Consider the following 24,193-nt stretch of genomic DNA (forward strand, 5'->3'; position numbering starts at 1 on the left):
GCTTTGTTTTGTATAAATGGGGAAACAGTACACCTAATTGATTACTTGGTGCCCTAATCTTCTTTGTTCTGCAAGCTCTTAATTAGTTTTCTTAGGACAAGTATAGAACTTTATTTTTCACTATTCTGCACTGTTGAAAATAGGATGCTGATGTAATTTTTATTTTTCCCTCATTTGTTTTTCCATAAACGAAATTGTGCCTGTTTAATGATTTTTAAGCAGTTTGTAGCAGACCTGGTTACCCAGAACACCACAATGATACAGATTTAAAAGTATGTTTTGATTTGTATGGAGTAAAATTGTGAAGAAGTTGGAAGAAATCTAGCAGGTTATAGAGATGTTCACCTAAATGTGAAGGTCTCTCTGTAATGAGAGCTGAACATATGCAAGTTGTGTGAATAACGCTACATATTGTGAATAGTCACATAGAAGGGGTGACTGCTAGTATAATAAGCAGCATGTATAGAAAGGAAATTGCACGTTGCTTAGATGGTATGTGTAAAGTGAATATATGTGGAACTGTTTGAACAGGGGTATGTATATGATTTAAGATATACTCTTTTGGGTAAGATCAGAATAACAATTGAATTTATTGTGAATTAAATATCATTAATACTGTATAAAGCATAACATCTGCGAACAGCATTGAGTTAATGGAATTTTGTTAAGGAATTGGGTAGACATTACGTAGATTGTTTTCCTTGCTGGACATGCTCTGTTTAATTGCTTTATTGTCTTGAATCATGTTGCAGATTCAAAGCACTCTTATTTACTATTAGTTGAAGCCTTCCAGAAACAGCATGTTATCTCCCATGTGAAACCCTGACTATATGAACTCTGCTGCAACTGTGTACAGACTGCTGATTCACAATACCAAAACCAACAGTGACCCTTGTTGATTCATCTGTCACCTGGACATTTCAAACAAAAAACAACACTTATGGACTTTTCCTGATTTTCTATTATTACCACCTTATCTTTCTCCTACTTCCTTGTTCTGTTATTTCCCATAAGATACAACCAAAGTCCTGCTTATCCCTAAGCCAGACTTAAGCTCTTGTATCTGTTTTGACCCATGAATTTAACACTGCCTTTACTGCTGCTGTACAACACCACATTGATAAACTTACTATCTTTTTTTTTCTCGTTCCGATAGATTAGGCTTGGATTATTTGTTAGCTTCTCAAGCTGGTTTATGTACTGTTTTAAATAGTTCTGAATGTTGTACAGCTGTTACTCATTCTCACATTGTTAGAAATGCTATGGAAAAAAATTGTTAATCTTGCTAAACTTTCTGTTTCTGATTACTCCTCTCCTACTATCTCTTCTTGGTTTTCTAGCCTCTTACCATCTCCTTGTGGTGTCCTTTATGGGACTCCTTGTTTTTCTTTCTATTATTCTATCTTCCCTTTGTTGTTTATTTTTTTATTTTTGTTACATTTGTACCCCGCGCTTTCCCACTCATGGCAGGCTCAATGCGGCTTACATGGGGCAATGGAAGGTTAAGTGATTACCTTGCCTTCTTTCTCTCTGTAAGAAACTTTTCACTACTTCTTTATCTACTAACATCATGATGCAAAATGTCTCACATTCCTGCCCTAGTACCTCTACACTGCTTGATCCCTCCCACCACTTCCACTCCGTATCACCCTTTCCCGCTAAAGAACCTGCCACTACCTAAACTCTGGTTTTGTCTCCCTGTTCCCATTCCTAGGAACCAAGAGGGAAGATGTTCTGGAATTTTCTGGACTTTTCTGTGAGATTCCACTGATAGCTGCAAGACAGGAAGTTCTGGCTGACCACAAACTGACAAGACCATTGCCATGGCATCCCAACCAACCAACTGTCTTGTTCCAAACAAACTGACAAGACCCCCCCCCTTCATTGTCATGACATCCTAACCAACTGACTTGTTACAAATATAATTTACTGAGAAGAGGTGTGGCGAAAACCCTAAAGACCCTACTGCATGTCTCCAGCACAAATGCAGGACCTATGATTGGTGTAGAGTAGGGGAGAGGTAGTTGGGCATCATTAGTACTATAAAGGTACTAAGCAGACAAAGACTTAATTTCTTGCTATCTTAGTCTGACTTTTTCTACTTATAAGAATAGCATGATAAAAATGCAGCCAGTTCAGATCTCAGTCTGGAACAGAACTGAGGCACTCTGTTGTTGAGATGAATGGCAAAAAGATCCACAGAAGGGGTGCCCCACTCTCAAAATATCTGTTGGGCTACACCCATGTTCAGAAACCACTTGTGCAGTTGCACCACTTTGCTCAGTCTGTCCACCAGGCTGTTGTCTTTGCTGGCCAAGTATGTGGGCCTGAACGCCATATGCCATAGCTGGAGGCCCAATGCCACCTCCTGATCACCTTCTGACACGAATTGTTAAGCTCTGGAACTCTTTGCCAGAGGATGTGGTAACAGTGGTTAGCGTATCTGGGTTTAAAAAAGGTTTGGACAAATTCATGGAGGAAAAGTCCATTGTCTGCTACTGAGACAGACATGGGAAGCAACTGCTTGCCCTGGGATTTGTATTTGTAGAATGGAGTGTTGCCACGATTTGGGTTTCTGCCAGGTACTTGTGACCTGGCTTGGCCACTGTTTGGAAAACTGGATACTGGGCTAGAGGGACCACTGACCCAGTACGGCTACTCTTATGTTCTATGTTCTAATGTTGTATGAGCCTGTGCTTCCTGCTTGTTGAAATAGTACATTGCAATCTGGTTGTCCGTTTGAATGAGTAATTCTGTAATGCAGCTGATCTTTGAAAACCTCTACAGCATTTTAAATAGCTCTCAACGCTAGGAGATTGATGTGAAATTGAACCTCCTGAGCAGACCAGTGACCCTGAGTGTGAAGACCGTCCACATGAGCTCTCCACCTAGGTTGAACCTATCTTTGTCAAGGTCTTGGGAGGAAGAGGAATTTGGAACTGAAATCCCATGCATCATCCACCACAAGATAAACTTCTGTAGAATATGAGTGACAGAGATGACATTCGCTAGATTCCTTGAGGCATGACACCACTGGAAAGCTATGGTCCACTAAGCCTCTCTCAAACTGAGATGAATCATAGGCATGACATGCACAATCACTGCCTCGGCCCTGACCTCAAAGAAGGAAGGCCTACACTCAAACCATGTGTAGTAAGGCACCAATGAATTCCAACTTCTGAATTGGAAGGAGGTGGGACTTTGGATAGTTTAAAATGAACCCTAGAAGCTCCAACACCCAAATGGTTCTCTGCATTGATTCCTGAGCTCCATTTTAGATGTGCTCTTGACCAGCCAACTGTCTGTCAGTGGTTTTCAACCCAGCCCTCAGGGACCACCTGGACATTTGGGTTTTCAGAATGGTGCTGGTGTCAGGTTGGTGACAGCCTAAGACACCTTTTTAGCTGTAACAGAAGACTGGTCCCTGCATCTAGGAGACTGGTGCAATGACACCAACTTCACGGAGGGGGTGCAGTACTCTCGGTGCTAGTTCTCCTAGGGTACCAGTTGTGCCAATGACCTAGATCTCCTGGCACTGTGCTTCGAGCGGGAATGATGTTGATGTTCCTTCACTTTTACTCGATGCACATAGGGATCCTTTGGTATCAACAAGGATGTCGTTGAATCCCAATGATATCTCAGTGTCTGATTCGATGGAGACTTACCAGCACCCGATGTTGAGGCAAGGGAAGACCTCCTTGATGGCAGTGCGCCCCCAGCGTCTGATGCAGATTCACCAGCCATAGGGACCAATGCCAAAGTCGGTAGGCTGGACTCAGAAGTGTCAAAACGTTTCTCATGGTGAATCTCTCAACCTTTTTGTCTCCTCTTCTCCATTTTAGAACAGAGATGACAATTAGAGGCTGTGTGGTCAGGTCCTAGGCACAGCAAGAACCAATTATATATAATCAGACACAGAAATAGTGTTACCGCATCTAGCAGTTTTTAAAACCACTGGGAATTTTAAGCGATATTGGAGAAAAATAGCTGAAGTAAAATCAAACAGCTTGATTTTGTTTTTCCAAAAAATAAAAAAGGAAAACTGACCAGATGTTCAGGCCCACCACGAACAAAAGGAAACACAATAATAAAAGAAAACTTAAAAAGGCAAAAAAAAAAACCCCACTAAGAAAAAATATAAGGGGGAAAACTGAAGAAATGAAAAAAGGGCCCACATACCATGTGAGGTAGCACCAAAACTGAAGAAAAAATGTGCTAAGGAGAGCTAACAAACTGCTCTGCTCAAAAAAGAAAATTGTTGCTCCCTTGTGCTCACACCGGGCAAGAAGGGACCCATGCATGCAGAGCGTGGTGCTGCAAAAGGCTTTGAGAAAATTCTTGAATGCTGGGTAGTATCTGAGCTTGGGTCCCATCAAATGCTGTCACCCATATGTGAGAACATAAATATCCTGGTTGTCCCTTGGAGAAAATGAATATTTGGGGGAAAAAAGCAAAAGCCTTTTTTTTTTTTTTTTTTTTAACTGGCAAAAACAACAGCTGTCCAATACACTTCATAGAAACAGCAAAGAGGGAATCAGAAGTGCAGTGAAGGAAGCACAACAAAAATAGCACAATAGCCTAAATATCAGTCAAAAGAAAAATATTAAAATTAAAATATTCACACTATGTAAATTAAACTTACAAAAATATGCCATCATGGAAGTGACGTCACCGACTGTAATGGTCGCTTGAAAAACCAGCTCCTGCTCCCTTTCTATTATAATTACGTTTAGCGTCTTTTAGCTTTCGCCAACAGTGTGGAAAACACGAGCCTTTGATTTGGCTTGCTGGCAAGACTTGAAGCCTGACCTGAAAAGATGAATCGGCAGTCAGAATTGTCGCAGTATGGCTTTTCCGGAGTTACCGCAAGTCGCGTGGTGGGCCCGACACCGGAGGATCAGAGGCAGGCCTCGTGCTCGGGGGATTCGTCTCCGAAAGACCTGTTTGACTCCCAAGCAGACGCAGCAGCGCCGGATGCGGTGCCTTTCTCTGAATTTAAAGAATGGCTGCAGGAGATTAGGCGCGAACTTAAGGCAGTCCGCGACGAACTGTTGACCTTGGGAGCAGATTTGCGCGGAGAGATCCGCGAGCTTGGAGCGCGAGTAGAAGACACCAAAAATAGACTCGACGAACAAGTAGAGGAAGTCTGTGCTTTAAATCGGAAATTCTCGGATACACAGTTAGATATTCAGCAACTTAATGAAAAAATAGAAGACCTCGAGAACAGAAGTCGGCAGCGCAACTTACGTTTTCGAGGTTTGCCTAAAGTTCCACTATATCAGGACTGTGAAGCGACAGTACAAAAAATTGCTAGCTCGCTGCTGGCGGCGGCGGGAACAACTGTGGAGCCGCACGAGATTCGGCTAGAGCGATCACATAGAGCATTTGGTTCTACTCGAGGAAATCAGTCTAAAGACCTTATAGCCTGCTTTGAAGATTTCAAGCTTAAGGAGCAAGTAATGCAGGCAGCTCGAAAGGCTCAAAACTTCAAATAGGATACCTATGGCATTGAGGTGTATCAAGATTTAGCCCTGGCTACTCTGAAGCGTAGAGCTGAGCTGAAGCCTGTCACCTTCAAACTTCGTGATCTGGGAATCAAATATCGTTGGCGCCATCCTTTTGCCCTAGTTTTTTTATAAAGATGGCCGACTGCATCAAGTTAAATCTCTCCAAGAAGCACAATTGATTTTGGCCGAAGAGAATGCAAAAGAAGCATCAGCTATTCAGAGAAGCACTAGAGGGGCTTCAACGCCAGCATGCCCACAATGGCAGCGGGTTGAAAAAGGACATAAGCGTTTGCAGCGGCAAAAAAACGGATGGCTGCCTAGCATGAATGACTCAACTCAAATGCTTTAATACCATGGTCAGGTTGTAATATTTGATAAGAAAATATTTCTGGTCAGGGAGTATGTATATGACTTACCAGAATTGGCTTATACTGTTGGGATTAGTTTGCTTATAATATATTTAAGTGTGTTGATATTTTGAGATTGGGAAGGAGCAGTGAGAGCACATCACTTTCCTCTGTTGGATATCTCTCTGTAGTTAGTCAGAGAGGATCAAAAGGTTATGGTTGGGATGGGGGGGGGGGGGAATTTGTTCAACAAAATATGCTTGCTAGCAGGTTCTATGATATAGTGGTTAAGAGAGAGATGGGGGAGGAGGGGGTTGGGCACTCAAGCTTTGCAGAGACATTAGGCACAATAATTTGTTACTCTGAACAGAGATGTCGGATATAACCTTGGTTAGTCTAAATGTCAGAGGCTTGAACACTCCGACAAAGCGCCAATTAATGTATAAAGAGCTGCTGCGCTTGAGGGCAGACGTTGCTTTTATTCAGGAGACACATTTGAAGCCAGCCCATGAGTCACTTTGCAGACACCGAGGGTACCCCTCTCATTATTTTGCTTCCAGTAAAGACGGCACTAAAACTAAAGGGGTTCTTATTGCCCTAGGTGAGTCGTGCCCCTGGATTGTTGATAAAGTGATCAGAGATAAAGAGGTCAGATATCTGTTACTCAACATATCTTTAGGGGGTTGTAATTATACTTTGCTGAATGTGTATGGCCCTAACTCAGATCACAAAAATTTCTTTTCTCAATTAGACCAGGTTTTACTGCAACATAGAACTGGACATTTGCTGATTAGGGGGGGGATTTTAATTTGACCCTTAACCCCTATTTGGACAATTCTACCACAGCAGTGATGTATGCGAAGAGGGATCGTACATTATTTCGGGATTTTTTGGCACGCTGGCAGGTGTCAGATTATTGGAGGCATATGAATCCTGCTGCTCGGGAGTATACTTATTTTTCCCAGGTTCATAAGTCCTTTTCAAGGATTGATCTCTGGCTGGGAGATATGGAGATGATTCATAATATCCTTGAACATCAAATCACTAGTAGAACATAGTCAGACCATAGTCCCGTAATATTGCGGTTGAATGTACGGGTGGGGCGGCGAGCCCGACCAGAATGGCGCCTAGATGATTCTATCTTATCAGAGCTATCATATGTTGTGCAGTTGGAAACCCAAACAAAAGAATATATTCAATTCAATGATAATGGTGAGGTTCCTTTAGGGGTGGTCTGGGATGGACTGAAAGCAGTGCTCCGTGGCCATTTTATAGCATTAAAGACTCATGTGCAACGAGAGCGAAGGGTAGTAGAAAATGGCTTGAGGAGAAGATTGCTAGCAATTGAGAGGATTTTGCATAGGAGAGCTCCACAACATACCTCATTCTTGTTAGAGCAGATGCAGAAATTACAGCATGAGTTACAGGGGCATCAGTTAGCTGATATTGCTGAACACTTGCAGCGAGTATGACAAAATCAGTTTGAGTTTGGGAATAAGTCCAGCAGGCTCTTAGCCTTCAAGCTTAAAAAGCAGGCTTTCCAGAATCATATTTCTGCCCTTAGAGCGGAGGACGGCACAGTTGCCACAGACTCAGGTCCAATACAAGACATGTTTCAGCACTTTTATGAAAACCTATATACTCCAGATGTTGACCCCTCGGGGGAAGATATTTTGAGATTTTTGGATAAGGCTAAGATGCCGATGCTCTCGGTGGGGGCCCAGCATCAGCTGGCGCGACCTATTGAGTTAGATGAAGTTTTGGGGGCAATTCGCACTTTAACAGTAGGTAAAGCTCTGGGGCCAGATGGCTTTACAGCAAAATTTTATAAGACCTTTGCTAAGGTTTTGGGGCCACTCCTAGTGCGCTTGTTTAATTCGTTTGCTGATGGTCAGCCGACCCTGACCACTTGGAACTTGGCGACTATTTCAGTAATATTAAAGACGGGTAAAGATCCCCTCCACTGTGGTTCTTATCGGCCCATCTCCCTGTTGGGGGTGGATTACAAAATATTTACTAAGATCTTATCTACCCGCCTGCAAAACTACCTCCCTATCTTAATTAAAGAGGATCAGGCAGGCTTCATTCGGGGTCGGCAGGCCTTTGATAATATCAGACGAGTACTCCACCTGATTCATAACGCTGGAATGACCGGGATACCGATGGGGCTGCTTTCATTAGACGCTGAAAAAGCCTTTGATAGGGTGCACTGGCCATTCATGTTCGCAGTCTTACAAAAGGTGGGAATCCCGGATCAATTCCTGTCTTGGCTTCTGCTTATATATAAAGAGCCTTGTGCTTCTGTGAAGATCAATGGGCATAAGTCTTCCTCATTTTTGTTGAGAAGAGGCACGAGACAGGGTTGTGCTCTATCACCTTTGCTCTTTGCATTGGTGGTGGAGCCCCTGGCTTGTTATATCCGTGAACACCCAGATATTAAGGGGATGAATATCAAGGGGGTGGAATCGCGAATCTTGCTATTCACGGATGATATTTTACTGACTTTGACTGAGCCAGAGATCTCTTTTCCTACCTTGTTAGATACATTGAAGTGGTATGAGCGGGTGTCCGGATTCCGAATTAATTTGGAAAAGTCAGAAGGTTTAAATGTTGGTTATTCTGATGCTCAAATAACATGGTTGGAATCCGACTTTCCTTTTCGTTGGGCAAAGAAATTCATTCGTTACTTGGGGATTAATCTAACTAGCAATGTAACAGATCTGTATGAGGTAAATTTCCCGGGGAAATTACGAGAATTGTTTTCAGAATTAGAGCGATGGGAGGGCCTCACGATTTCTTGGATGGGCCGGGTGAATGCGGTTAAAATGATAATATTACCCAAGCTTTTATATTTATTTATAGCTCTCCCTATCTCTTTGCCAGACAAGTTTTTTCGAAATTTGAAAAAGAGGGTGTTCTCTTATATTTGGAAAAAGAAGCCCCCAAGAGTGCGAGCGGCAGTAATGTTTCAGAAGCGTGAGCATGGGGGTATGGGAGTTCCTTCTTTTATACAATACTATCAGGCGGCCCACCTACGGGTTTTGGCAGAGTGGCTCAGTGGGACAGGAAAGATGTGGCAGTCCTTTGAACAAGCAGAGCTTGCTCCTTACCCACTGAGGGCAATTCCTTGGCTGCCGGAGAGGCTGGTGCGAGGAGTAGCTCTTGCGGCCCAACCACTTATTAGATGGCCCCTGTTGACCTGGCTTGCAATTCGAAATAAGTTTTTCCCAGGACGAAAGTATTTTTTACACATGTATACTAGATTTGCTCCGTCTTTTCTACCAGGGGCCCTTGATCCCTGTTTTCGTTCTTGGGAAAGACTAGGCCTATGTACATTGGGCCAAATTTGGGAGGAGGGTGAGATGATATCATTCTTAGAAAATCAGGAAGAGTTTGGCCTCCCACTAATCCATGAGTTTCAATATCAACAGGTACGAGATTTTGTGAGTCGGAAAGCCAAAAGCGAATTGAATCTTATGGAAACACCTTTAGAGAGGGCAATGATGAGTGGGGCAGCTAGGGGCTGTATTTCTAGAGTATATAGCGCCCTCTTGACCTATCAAAGACCGATAATGTATTACCTATCTAAATGGGAGACTGCCTTGGGTGTATCTTATGATTATAATCAGTGGGAACATATATAAAGTGTCGATTTCTAGCAATTTGATGGAAAATGGCCATAAGATCTTGTATAGCTGGTATTATACACCAAAGAGGCTTTCCAAGATGTTCCCCACCAGCTCAGCACTATGTTGGCGTCACTGTGGATCGGAGGCAGACATGGTGCACGTTTGGTGGACTTGCCCGCGAGCACAGGAATTTTGGACTACTGCTCTGGACTTCGTATTTGCTCTTACAAAGGCACGATATCCGTTGAAAATGGAGCATTGCCTTTTACATGTTAAACCCTATGGAGTAAAGTCATCTATTCATCAACTGGCAGCCTATGTCTTTGTTGCTAGTAATTTGTCATTGGCAGCAGCTTGGAAACGACCAGCCCTCCCCAGTATACGAGAGATATTGCGTAAAATGGACTATATTAACAATGTCTAGATTGACCGCCCTGCATACGGGACAGCTGGGGCCCTATCATCGGGTGTGGGATCTTTATACGCAATGGACTGCGGGACCTGGTCCCTCATTATTAATGCAGTAAGGGTACTGACTCATGTCAGCAGCAAGCATAGGGGGGAAAGGAGAGGGGAGGGGGAGGGGGGAGGGGGGAATATAGAGCAATGATTGTAATGTTCTCTTATGTTATATGACTGACACAGGCATTGTGTTCTTTTTTTAAGTGACTTGATTGTTATGCATACTTAAAATCCAAAATAAAAATTAAAAAAAAAAAAAATGCCATCATACTAGTACTATAAGGGATGAAAGTAAATCACAGTAACTTAAGGTTTAAGGGCTGTGTTTACTAAGGTGTGCTATAGGCATGTTAGCATTTTTAACACGCGTTAAACGCTAATGCGCCCATTGGAATGTATGGTCATTAGCATTTAATGCACCTTAACTTTAAATGTGTGTTAACACTAATGAACGTTAGTAAACATACTCCTAAGTTTGGTAAGCAGGGGGTGGGGTCCTTCCACTTATTTTCCTATCAAAACTAAATAGGTGATCTTCAATGGTTGTAGAGTTATACAATGGTGAAAATACACTTTTGTGAAATTACTAGAATTTAGGAGAAAAGATATTACATACCAAAAATTACTAAACCATTTTAGCAGGAAAAAAAGCAGAAAAATGTATACTTTATTTTTAGAATTCCTAAATCCTATATAATAAAAAGCACCTTCAACGTTCTGAAGCTGACTCCATGGCAGTGAAAGGTTGAAGGGTTCGTGCTGCCTCTAACGCTGTATCCATCTCCTGAATTGACATCACGTACTTCCGGGTTCGTCACCAACAGCACAGACCAACCACAGGATAGCAGCATGAGGCACAACCTCAACGTCTATAGCCTTCCCTTCGAGTTTGTTCCCTCAGAGTCCTGCCCTCGCGGAAAGAGGAAATGACGCAGCAGGCGGGACTCAGAGGGAACGAAGTCGAAGGGAAGGCTACAGATGGGCAGGGCTTTCAAAGACGCGGCTGCTTCGACGGAGGTAAACAGGGGAACGAGGAGAATCAATGGGTGGCTGGAGGGGGGGCAGGGAAGAGAGGACAATCGCAGGGTGGCTGGGGGGGGCAGGGGAATCGCAGGGTGGCTGGAGGAGGGGTGCAGGGGAGAGAGGAGAATCGCTGGGTGGCTGGAGGGGGGAAGGGCAGGGGAGAGAGGAGAATCGCTGGGTGGCTGGAGGGGGGAAGGGCAGGGGAGAGAGGAGAATCGCTGGGTGGCTGGAGGGGGGAAGGGCAGGGGAGAGAGGAGCATCGTTGGGTGGCTGGAGGGGGGCAAGGGAAAAAGGTGGGACTCAGAGGGAACGAAGTCGAAGGGAAGGCTACAGACGGGCAGGGCTTTCAAAGACCCGGCCGCTTCGACGGAGGTAAACAGGGGAACGAGGAGAATCGCTGGGTGGGGGGGGGGGGGGGGGGGGCCGGAGCGAGAGGAGAATCACTGGGTGGCTGGAGGGGGAGCAGTGGACAGAGGAGACTCGCTAGGTGGCTGGGGTGGGGGGTGGCAAAGGAGAGAGGAGAATCACTGGGTGGCTACAGGGGGGGCAGGAGACAGAGGAGATTCGCTGGGTGGCTGTAGGGGGGCAGGGGAGAGAGGAGAATCACTGGGTGGCTACAGGGGGGGGCAGGAGACAGAGGAGAATTGCTGGGTGGCTGGAGGGGGGGTGGGGACAGAGGAGGCACACTCGCACCCAGCGGTCTCATTCTCTCTCTGTCACACACACACACTCGCACATTCACTCTCTCTCACACACAGTCACTCTCACACACACTCTCTCTCAAACATACACACTCCGAGAAAAACCTTGCTAGCGCCCATTTCATTTGTGTCAGAAACGGGCCTGTTTTACTAGTATGTTTGGGCAACTGTCTTACATACGGTATCTTCAATAAAGGTTACTTGATATTATATTGATCTGCTGGTTTGTTTTCCACCTTACCAGTATGTTATAAAGCCCCCATACTCAGGTATACATATAAAGTAGCACATACCATGTAAAATGAGTTTATGTTGTTGGGCAGACTGGATGGACCGTAAGGTCTTTATCTGCCGTCATTTACTATGTTACTACGTTACCACAAGCCTCAGTGAAATTTTATTAAATCTAGGAGTCAACAAAAAATATTAGGAGCCAGTGGCTGAGACCTCTCTCACTTCTCCATCCCCACCCCTCTAACCTTGTCGCTAGAAAAGTTCTTTGGGGGGGGGGGGAAGGGAGAGAGAGGAGATCTCTTCCCAGATTAGCAGGAGCTCTTTTAGAAAGTGATTTACTATGGCTCTTTTCATAGTTTTTAGCTGTGGGCAAAGAAACTTGAGTAACTGAGTCCCTTAAAGGTACCTCTATAAATCACTGACAGAAGTGAGCAATTTTACTTCCCAAAGCATTCTGTCAGCTGTGTGACCGCATCCCCCTTGAAAGGTGAAGCAAAGAAGCAGTTGCCTCTATTTCACACATCACCATGGTCAGGGTCTCCACAAATTTCAATCTCTCACCTCCCCACCCCTCCCTTCCCCTGCATTCACCCAAACTCTAACACACCTGCCCCCTCATTCTGTCATTCTCATATCTGTCACTCTCAGGCAAATAATGCGCTTTTGAACCTGCCAATTATTCCCTTTGCCTTCTTGAGTATAAAGTAGAACTTTCCATTACCCTTGTTTCTCCTGTTTAATGTGAGTTTGAGATTTATTTTTATTTATTTTTGTTACATTTGTACCCCGCACTTTCCCACTCATGGCAGGCTCAATGCAGCTTACATGGGGTAATGGAGTTAACTATATTAAATAAAATAAAAATTTTCCATTTTGAGCTGATGGAAATATTTAAAGTAGCAAATTTCCTCATATTCTATATGCTTCTAGTAAGATCTATGGAAATATAAGCTCTTATTTAATTTATTTATTGGGCTCTTTACAAAACCATTAGTGTTAACAGTGCTGAAATCTCCTGTTTTATGTAAATACTAGTAAAAAAGGCCCGTTTCTGACACACATGAAACGGACGCTAGCAAGGTTTTCCTCGGAGTGTCTATGTTTGGGAGAGTGTATGTGAGAGTGAAAGTGCGAGTGTGTGTGTGAGAGAGAGAGGGAGTCTGGGTGTGAGTGTGTCTGTGAGAGAGTGTATGTGTGAGAATGAGAGTGTGTGCAAGTGCGTATGTGAGGCACAGTGTGAGAGAGAGTGTGTGCGAGAGAGAGTGTGTGTGATACACAGATGCTCTGTGAGACTGAGTGTATGAAACCAAGCGAGTGTGTGAGTGATTGTGTGACACAGAGAGTGAATGTGATACACTGTGAGACAGAGTGTGTGAGAGTGAGAGACAGAAAGACATTGTCTGTGAGAGAGAAAGTGTGTGAGAGAGAGAGACAGAAAGACATTGTCTGTGAGAGAGAGTGTGTGTGACAGAGATACCACCCTCCCTCCCTCTCTCTCGTGTCAGGCCCCCCCCTCTCTCTCTGGTGCCTGAGATTCCCGCCACTGCACCCAAGCAATTGGTGTGCGAGAGTGAGTGTGTGTGTGTGTGTGTGGGGGGGGGGGGGGGTAGGTGGGGTTCAGGAAGCGCTGCCAGATGAAAGAGTGAGTGTGTGTTGGGGGGGGGGGGTGTGATGGGGGGTTCAGCTTTGAAGAAGAGGGGTGTGGGAGGGTTTCAGGAAGCGCTGCCAGATGAGTGAGTGTGTGTGTGGGGGGGGGGGGGGGCGGTTTATCAAGTATTGCCAGATGAGTGTGTGTGTGTTTGGGGCATGGGTTCAGGAAGCACTTGCAGAAGAGAGAGTGAGTGGGTGTGTGTGGGGGGGGGGGGGGAGGGTTGAGGTAACGGGGTCAAATGAGAGTGAGTGAGTAGGTGTGTGGGGGGGGGGGGAGGGTTGAGGTAACGGGGTCAAATGAGAGTGAGTGAGTAGGTGTGTGGGGGCAGGGGTTTCAGGAAGCGCTGCCAGATGAGAGAGAGTGTGTGTGTGTACGGGGATTCAGGAAGCGCTGCCAGAGTGAGAGTGTGTGTGTGTGTTGGAGGGGTGTGGGGGGGTGTGTGTTGGGGGTTTCAGCAGGGAAGAAGAGGGGTGTGGGGGGGGGGGAGTATGGAAGCGCTGCCAGTTGAATGAGTGAGTGTGTGTGTGTGTGTGTGGGGGGGGGGGGTTATTGAGCATTTCCACATGAGAGTAAGTGTGTGTGTGTGTGTGGGGGGGGGGGGGGGTTCAGTAAGCGCTGCTAGATGAGTGAGTGAATGTGTGTGTGGGGCGCAGTGGTTTCAGGAAGCGCTGCCAGATGAGAGAGTGTGTGTGTGTGTGTTGGGGGGGGGGGGGGGGTTGCCAGATGAGTGAGTGTGTGTGTGGGGGGGGGGGGGCGGGCAGGGATTTCAGGAGGCGCTGCCAGATGAGAGAATAAGTGTGTGTGTGTGTTGGGGGGGGGGTGGGGGCGTTGAGGAAGTGTGGCCAAATGAGAGTAAGTGTGTGTTTGGGGGGTGGAGCAGGAACGGCTGCTAGATGAGTGAGTGTGTGGGGGGGCAGGGGTTTCAGGAAACGCTGGCAGATGAGAGAGTGAGTGAGTGTGTGTGTGTGTGTGTGTGTGTGTGTGTGTGTGTGTGTGGTGGTGGGGGTTGCCAGATGAGTGAGTGAGTGAGTGTGTGTGTGTGGGGGGGGGGGGCAGGGATTTAAGGAAGTGCTGCCAGATGAGAGAGTATGTGTGTGTGTGTGGTGGGAGGGGGCGTTGATAAAGTGTGGCCAATTGAGAGTAAGTGTTTGTGTGTGTTTGGGGGGGGGGGGGGGGTTCAGGAACCGCTGCCAGATGAGAGAATGAGTGTGTGTGTGTGTGTTGGGGGGGGGCGTTGAGGAAGTGTGGCCAAATGAGAGTGTGTGTTTGGGGGGTGGAGCAGGAACGGCTGCTAGATGAGTGAGTGTGTGGGGGGGGCAGGGGTTTCAGGAAGCGCTGGCAGATGAGAGAGTGAGTGTGTGTGTGTGTGTGGTGGTGGTGGGGGTTGCCAGATGAGTGAGTGAGTGAGTGTGTGTGTGGGGGGGGCAGGGATTTAAGGAAGTGCTGCCAGATGAGAGAGTATGTGTGTGTGTGGTGGGAGGGGGCGTTGATAAAGTGTGGCCAATTGAGAGTGAGTAAGTGTTTGTGTGTGTTTGGGGGGGGGGGGGGGGGGTTGAGGAACCGCTGCCAGGTGAGTGAGTGAGTGTGTGTGTGGGGGGGGGGGGGGGGGGCAGGGGTTTCAGGTAGCGCTGCCAGTTGAGAGAGTGTGTATGTGTGTTGTATAGTTCAGTTGGGGGGGGGGGAATTGTACTTTGAAGAAGAATGAAGGAAGCGCAGGCTAATTTCAGGGGTGTTTCTTGTGTGCCGTCACCGTCACCTCCGCGCGATGCACCCCCCTCCCGCCGCCATCTCACCCTACCGTCGCGTAGTTTTGCTGACTCTGGCGTGATCTTCAGCATTGCTAGCCTGTGCAGGGCGGGGTTCTGTGCGTCTGACATCCTGCACGTGCAGGACGTCAGACGCACAGAAGCCCTGCCTGCAGAGGCTACCAATGCTGAAGATCATGCCAGAGTGAGAAGACTGGACTTGTGCTGGCGGGGTTTCGGGTTCCCCGCCAGCAAAGCTACACGACAGCGGGTGGGTAGGGGTGGGGGTGGGTGTTGCTTCTTCTGCATTTTGAAGCGGGGCTTCTTTTTTTCTGCGGATTTTCGTGGGTGGCTTGGGGGGGTGCGGCGCGGGGGTGGGTGTTGCACCTCCAGCATTTTGGAGCGGGGCTTCTGTTTTTGTTAGGTTTTTCGTGGGTGGCGGCACGGGGGGTGGGTGTTGGACATCCAGGGGGAGGAGTAGGGAAACACGCGGACTCCTCCCCCTGCTTGGTTGCGATTTGTTCGTTGTCTTTTTTGTATGTTTTCCGCCCTCAACGTCATGATGTTTGACGCGAGGGCGGGGCACAGAGTCATAGTCAGTGGGATGGCTTCACCACCATGAACTTACGAACCCTTTATCGTTGTGCTGCGAGTTCAGAACCTTTGTCCTCAGAACGTTCAGGGTGCGTTTTATTATAGTAGATGCTTAATTCTGTTGAAGTTCTTAGTTGCTAAATGTACAAGAATTGTACAACAGATGCCCAATACAGACTATTAGAATGTGCCTGATTTCTTAATCTTATGTTTATAAATCAGCACATTATGGGGTTTTAAAGCAACAGTTCTTAGATGCATGGCTCTAGCCCTTATCCAGGCACAGAAAACAGGAAGAGCCTCTATTGTGCAGTACAGGAACAAAGAAGTAGAGGCTGGCTAAAGGACAATCCAACACAGGAGATGGTGCTTTAAAAAGATGCTTTATTTGCTGCTTGGACACAAAGGATCCAACACAGTCTGTCTTTCAGCATTAGGGAACACCTGCCTCAGGGGTCACAATAGTGTTAAGAAATGGACACCAAGAAACAGAGTCACGAGGTGATCAGTTCCGAGAAAATGTTTAATAAACAGCTGTGTTCGGGAGCGTTCAAATGTAATAAAGCCATTTTAATGCCGAAACATGGACCATGTCAGGTCCTCTGTGTCCAAGCATTGAATAAATCATCTCTTTTAAAGCACCGCCTCCTGAGTTGGATTGTCCTTTAGCCAGCCTCTACTCCTTTGTTCTCATCTAGCCCTTATCCAAACAGGTTTATTAGTCACTGCCAGCCTATTCTCCAAATATGAGCATTGTGAATGGTCACTTGGGGTCCTGTAGCACTGCTTGGTAGTGAAAGGTACTTTTTCATCATCCTGCCAAAATAAGTTGATGTATGAAGGTGATCTCTAGAGATACACGTTTCTCTCTTTTTGTGTGTGATCACTATTTCTATTTGATGGAAAGTAACGATACAAATTAAAAAGAAAGTATTACTTACCTTGTCCTTTGCTGAAGTTCCTATTACTACACTGGCTAATCTGTTCTCAAACAAATCCTCAGTCTTTAAATTTCCAGCAGCTCCAGGTAATGGGGGAAAACTGGACAATCCCAATTCAAAGCTAGGAGAAGGTGGCTTTGGAGGTGGAGGGGACTGTGTTTGACCTCTCTGTAAAAAAAGAAAAATAAACTCCTCTGTAACATTTCATAAATTAATTCTAATGACTTAAATGCACAGTGTGTATAAAATAGAAAAAAACTAGAAGAGTCCTAAAAATTAAAAATGTGTGTCACAAATTCAGAAATGGATATAAAGCAAAGATACTTACCTGTAGCAGGTATTCTCTGAGGACAGCAGGCTTCACATTCTCACGAGTGGGTAGATGCTGATCCATGTCACCCGGTCCGGCATTTATGCCAAAGTAAACAAATCAGAGCTTTGTGAAGCGCAAGCCGTGCTCCACTGCACATGTGTGAGTGCCTTCCTGCATGCTGCGATAACACGGTTCCATCAGTTTAATTTTAAAGTAAAAACAAATAAAAATAAAAAGAGAGATCTCCAAGTGGAGGTGGGCGGGACTGCAAGAAAATGAAGCCTGTCCTTGGAGGATACCTGCTACAGGTAAGTATCTTTGCTTTCTCCTAGGTCAAGCAGGCTTGCATATGCTCACGAGTGGGAAACCCTTAGCACCCAGGCTCACCAAAAACAACAAACACTGGTCAATTGGGCCTCGCAATGGCAAGGATATTACACAGATTAACCTGAAACTATATACAATCTGAATGAGGGTGCAGTCTGGAACAGAATAAAACAGGCCTAGGAGGGTGGAGTTGGATTCTAGACACCAAACAGATTCTGCAACACTGACTGCCTGAATTGAATGTCACGTCGGGTATCCTGCTCAAGGCAATAGTGAGATGTGAATGTGTAGACTAAAGACCATGTCGCAGCCTTGCAAATTTCTTCAATGGAAGCTGTCCTCAAGTGGGCTACCAATGCAGCCATGGCTCTGGGCCAAGCGGGGCTGCAGCAGAAGGTATGGCAGGTACAAGCACCCCCTGATACCGATGTACATCGTTGCATAAGGCCATCCAGCAGCTCAGGAAGCAATGCCCGGATGCGCTCATCGAGGGCCAACATCAAGAAAAGCTGGGGCTTCAGTTGAGGCACAGTTTGCAGAACTGCCGGGGCCAATACCAGACCAGAATCTTGCACATTAGCACCTCCTGTATGGAAAGAGAAAGGTCCTCTCAGCGCTGATGCTTCTTGGGTGCCAAAGCCCTCGGTGCTCCGGAGCTCCCAGCACCATGTATCAAAGGTGACCGATAATGGTGCTTCTTGGCCTTTGCCTAAAGCACATCCCCCATGCTCCTCGGTGCCGACGAGGACAACATCGAATCCTCACGTCACCTTAAGATCGGGTCTGATAATGAACGGTCCTGGGGAGCCTGCACAACAGGAGGCCTCAAGACAAGTGGAGACCCACTCGACGCCTCACTGCTCCCAGTGTCTAGAGGTCTCAAAGCAGCTACGCTTACTGAGGCTCTCGATGCCAATGTCGAGGAACCAGAACTGGCTCCAAAAATCTTTTCACATTGAGCCTCTCAGGAAACCTGGGTCCTCTTATACAAAGACAGAGAACACAGTTAGCATGGCTATGGGCCCAACCATGGCCCAAGACACTGCAGACACGAAGAATGGGTGCCCTTCCCCGAGATGATCCAGGTGCATGGGGTACAATGCTTGAAGCTACTGAGAGTCTTCGTGGACATGGAGGGGAAGACTACGCTAGCCAAATCAAATGACTCGATGGTGTCTGAAAAAAAGGGGCAAAGGCACGAAAAAAGAAGGGACTACCCGACCGGAGTCAGGGCCTAAAACCAGCCCTCAATGAAAATAAAGGAAATTTAACGCAGGCAAAAATCACTATGAAATTAAGAGGTTTTTTTTTTTGAGACAAGGAAACAAACCTCAAAAAGAAAGGCGGCACTCAAAAAGCTGTAAGACTGGGCGTGTGAAGAGAGACTGAAAAAGACGCAGCTGCTCTTCAAGCAAAAAAAAAAATGAAACTGAGGGAACTGTGTTCTCGCGGCGGATGGGAAGGCACTCGAGTATGCACAGCGAAGCACAGCTCATGCTTCACAAAGCTCTGATTTTTTTTTTTTTTTACTTTGGAATAAATGTCAGACCAGGCGATGCGGATCGGCATCTACTCACTTGTGAGAATATGCAAGCCTGCTTGTCCTTGGAGAATCAATATTAAGAAGTCACTAGTTTTCTCTGTACCTGTGCAGGAAAATCCATTAAAAGTCAATTTTATAGCTCAGCACACTGCAACTCTCTGAGCACAACATGGTGTTAAGAATTGTTCTCTGGTAACTAGAATTGCTGTCTGGAAGTAAACACTCAATGAATCATTCTCCACTTCTTTCTTTACTTTTTTTTTTTTTTTTTTTACACATTGTTTATAAAAATTGTGCATGGTGTTAATGATAGGAGCTTTTTTGGCCAATGACTGATTCATGTCATGAGGATATCAATAGAAATAAAACAAAATAAAACATGGAAAATAAGATGATACCTTTTTTATTGGACAAAACAATACATTTCTTGATTAGCTTTCGAAGGTTGCCCTTCTTCATCAGATCGGAAATAAGCAAATGTTGGTTGATGACAGTATATATAAGTGAAACATCAAAGCATTTCAGTGACAGTCTAACAGGATGGGGGTGGATAGGTGAGAGACAGGAAAGGTCGGGTGGATGAGGGACAGGGAGATATGCATGGAGATAGGAAGGTGACAAAGTGGTACAATTTTATGGTTTATAATGGGCTAGAAAACCCAGATCTTTGTTAAGTCCTGTCTGGTGGGTGTCATAATATTTAATCATGTCATGAGGAGATACTGCAGTGCACAATCAAGTAAAGCAACCTCTGACTGTTGACTGATCAGGCCTTCCTCCATAAAAAAAAAAGTGGAAAATGAGTCATTGAGTGTTTACTTCCACACATTAGGGGTTTAACGTTTGCATCTATTTTGTGGAAAGTTGTTTTTTTATTTTGAATTATCATAATAATTTTCTCAGAAATACAATGGACCAATAATCCAAAAATAAAATGTGAATTTAAAAGAAAACATGACATATTAGACTACCAAGGTAAATTTAAATTATTTTTATATTTATACAGGAAGAGAATGTAAAGGAAAGTAGTTTAAAAATTAAATGATCCTTTTATCAGTGATGATTTCATAGGGAACATTCCATTTTTCTGCCAACATGGACAGACATAGAAAAACAAATGTTGCTTTAATTGATTATATCTTTTCTTATTTCTTTTCATTTTGAAAAGTACACCATGCTTTTGCAATTTTTTACTGTTTTTGCAGAAACACAAAATTTACAGTGTTCTTGACATACTATTCTGCATAGCTTACAAGATGCTGCTAAACCCATCTAAGAAGTATTTCTTGGCTTTAGGCGCCAAACAGTTCAAGTCAAAAGTAAAATAAAACTTTTTCAATCTTTGTGTTCACATTTTTATATATTTCCTCAATCATGCTTTTTTTTTTTTTTTTTTTGGGGGGGGGGGGGGGAGTCTGACTCACTGTCCTTTTCATGCTGCCTTCTCTTTTTCATGTTTTTCTATTTTCCATCATTTCTTCAGCCTCTCTGCTGCTACCATTCCCTACACTTCCATGTACACACAGCATTATTCCCACCTCTCTAACTTCTTCCTCATTGTATTCTAGTTTCTTTTTCATCCTTTTTTCACTCTGCCAAGCACGGCTGTGGAGTCGGTACACCAAACCTTCAACTCCAACTCCTCTATTTTTGTACTGTTCGACTCCAACTGATATTAGACTTTATATTTTTTTTGTATTGGATCTAAAGTATGGTAAATATAGCTTCTATATTTATCCTGATCTAAAGTACTAGTAAATATAACCTATATTTACCATACAAGTATAAAATCATATAATGTAAATTTTTATTTTGAAGCTGGAGTCAGAATTGGTACATTTTTACCGACTTCGACTCCATCCAAAATTGCTTCCAAATCCACAGTCCTGCTGCCAAGCCATTTTGTCTCTCCAGTTTTTCTTTAGCTTAGCTAGGCTAAAACAGTTTTAATTGCCAAACATTTGACAGAAAGATTTTGTAACCTGTCCTCCTCTTTGTCCATTACTTCATTCCTCCCTTAACCCGTACCCCCCCCCCCGTTCTTACTTCCCTCTTTCCATTTTCCCCATATCTAGCTTCCTACGCTTCTCTCCCCATATTTGCTATTCTTCTCATCTAAAAGTATCCCCCCTCTCACTGTTGCACTTCCCTCCTTCCATGCTGTTTTTTGTCTCTCCCTTTAGTTGCCCTTTCTTTTCCCATCTTCACATCCTCTTCACCCTACTTACCCATTCTCCCATATATTAAAGGTTGCCTCCTTTCTTTCTTTCTTTCCTCCCCCCCAAGCTCCAAATTCTCTTACCATCTCTTCTCCCTTTCACTCCAGGGTTAGAATGAGGAAACAGCTTTAGGATTATGAGCAAGTTTGCCTTCCACGTCTGTGATTTTGTCTCTTTGGCACTTGAAATGAAAAGTATATGGATAGGTGGGTATTGGCCATAGAGAGGAGGACTGTACAGCTGGCTCAGCCAACAGCCTTTGTGTAAGAGAGGAGCAGACCTGGCTCAGCTTGTCCCATCAACTTTTGAAATGAGCCAACCCAAAGGCAGACACACACACAGTTAACTGACTAAAGAGTCAATGAAACAAGTGTGTGTATTGTAAGGAGGTTGGAGGGTCTAAGCAGGTCAGGAGGAGGTATGGGGCCAGACTACATTCCCCACAAGGCCCTGAGAGAAGGGATCGGGGGGGGGGGGGGGGGTAGGTCCCAAAACCCGGTATGGCCCCCACGTGGAAGGGCGGGGGAAAAGGACTGGAAAGAGCAGCTGCTAAGGCAGACGAGGGCCAGAAGGGGGAGCAGGGATGTCAAAGCTCAATTCCCTTGGGTTAGAAATCAGTACAAGATTCCTTCCACCTGGGAGGGGGAGGAGGTCTCCAACCAACAGCCTAGCAGAGAAGCAGAGTTAATGGAGTGCTTGGAGGAAGGAGAGTCTGGAGGGACCAGCACACCAGGTTTGGAGGAGCCAGTTGACATGGACTGTAATTGTACTTTGGGGCAGAGTTGCAGAGACTGAAGGCAGTGGGTGGTCACAGTGGGTGGTCACAGGAGTCAATTAGCTGTGTTGTGGGCGGTGTACTACTACTATTTAGCATTTCTATAGCACTACAAGGCATACGCAGCGCTGCACAAACATAGAAGAAAGACAGTCCCTGCTCAAAGAGCTTACAATCTAATAGACAAAAAATAAATAAAGTAAGCAAATCAAATCAATTAATGTGAACGGGAAGGAAGAGAGGCGGGTAGGTGGAGGCAAGTGGTTACAAGTGGTTACGAGTCAAAAGAAATGTTAATATTTGATATTAGATATATACTTTTTTCCCCTTTCCCCTCTCTTTCTTGTTTTCCTCTCCTTTTCATTTTACTGTAAATTGTCCTTTTTCAAAATTTTCAATAAAGTGTTTGGAAAAAAAAATTATATATTGGCGATTTAATGCAAAATGCAATTTGGACCAGTGAAGTGGCAAAGGCGAATTAAGGGAGTTAAGAGTATTTTTATCTCTTAATATATGAAACGCCACCACACAAACAAGTGTCGCTGAGGTCCATTCTATAGAAGATTGTGTACTGCCATTCTGCAACCACCCAAGCGGAAAGACTTTTAAAACTGAAACCCAGGCTGTTGAACTGGGGGAGAACTTGGATTTAAAGGGAAGTTTTTTTCTTCTTGCTTTGTTTTGGAAACTGAATGGGACTTTAACCCCCAGGAACTGAGATTTGTGGAGGAAGGGAAATAAACTGTTTGGAACTAAAAGCTGTGTTGTCTGGAAGGACTTTGTTTGTGGACTGCTGAAGGGAGCCTACCCCCCCCCCCCTCCTCCCCCCGAAGGTTTGCTACCGGGATTACAGATATTACAGTATGGAATATTTAAGTTTCAGTTATCTGACAGGTTTACAATGGTTAGTATACATTCTAAGATAGTTTCTAATAACAGTGGTGTGCAAAAGTCTGAAATAAGCAGCCTTTAATGCTGTTTTTTTTTTAACCTAACTGCAGATGTGTCATACATGGTCTGTTACAATGTTCACTCCTGATTCAAAGGCAACTAATTTTGTTCATTGGATATGCTTTCATATTGCCCACTGCTTAGCAAATAATAAAGTTAAGTAGAATCAAATCCTGCAGATAAAGTGGATCCAGCTTCGGCCAGCTAGTTACATAGTTCTGATTGCAAGCTCACTTCACCTCTCTCAGCTACTCAGGTAGTGGTTTTGTCATCTGTGACATGGCATGGCAATGTCTTTATCTACATTAATTTAAAGATGTGTGAAATGTGGACTGAAGGAATGTAAAGCATGAACAAGCTGCTGACAAAAGTACAGAGGAAGTACAGAGTTGAGTGAGCAAGTATTCAAAATGGTCTTGAGATGTGAGAAAAGGTATGTTCTTAATGCATTTGCAAGTAATAAATACAAGCCCAAATAATTAAAGCAATACTAGAGTAGCTCCAGAAAATCAAGCACATTAAAGAAAAAAAATCTATTCACACAATCTCTATTGTGTTAAAGTCCACAATAACGGAAGACAAATTCAAAACAAGGAGAAAAGAAATATAAATGATAATTGGAAAATGGAAACTTAAGCCAGGCACCTCTTAACTTAATTTCAGACTCAAGCCTGTCAATTAGGTCAAGGGCTGCTAGAAACAGAGGGAAAGGGAATATGATTTGATATAGTAACATAGTAACTGACGGCAGATAAAGACCTGAGTTTGATTTGTCCTTGCCTTTCTCAGGGCACAGACCGTAGAAGTCTGTCCAGCACTGTTCTTGTACTAAGTTCTGAAGCTAATGTCGAAGCCCCTTAAAATTTACACTCCAGCCCATCCCTATCTATTCAGTCACGATCAGGGCGTAGACTGTAGAAGTCTGCCCAGCTCCAGTTTTACCAATTTCTGGCGTTGCCACCCAATCTTCGCTAAGATTCCACGGAACCATTCCTTCTAAACAGGATTCCTTTGTGTTTATCCCACACATGTTTGAATTCCATTACCATTTTCATCTCCACCACCTCCCGCGGGAGGGCATTCCACATATCCACCACCCTCTCTGTGAAAATATACTTCCTGACATTAGTCCCTGAGTCTGCCCCCCCTTCAACCTCAATTCATGTCCTCTAGTTCTACCGCCTTCCCGTCTCCGAAAAAGGTTCATTTGCTTCAAATATCTGAATGTCTG

At 44.7% G+C, this 24,193-nt stretch overlaps 1 protein-coding gene across 1 annotated transcript in view; it reads right to left on the minus strand.

Annotated features, from left to right (window-relative positions):
* The window catches only part of LOC115467117 (la-related protein 4B-like), a 361,916-nt gene that overhangs the window by 45,496 nt on the left and 292,227 nt on the right, over positions 1-24,193 (minus strand). Inside the window, exon 14 of the mRNA XM_030198824.1 lies at positions 16,835-17,002. Coding sequence (XP_030054684.1) covers positions 16,835-17,002 — 168 coding nt within the window. The remainder of the gene's footprint in view (positions 1-16,834; positions 17,003-24,193) is intronic.

Source organism: Microcaecilia unicolor, chromosome 1 (assembly GCF_901765095.1).
Source record: "Microcaecilia unicolor chromosome 1, aMicUni1.1, whole genome shotgun sequence".
NCBI classification, from domain to species: domain Eukaryota; kingdom Metazoa; phylum Chordata; class Amphibia; order Gymnophiona; family Siphonopidae; genus Microcaecilia; species Microcaecilia unicolor.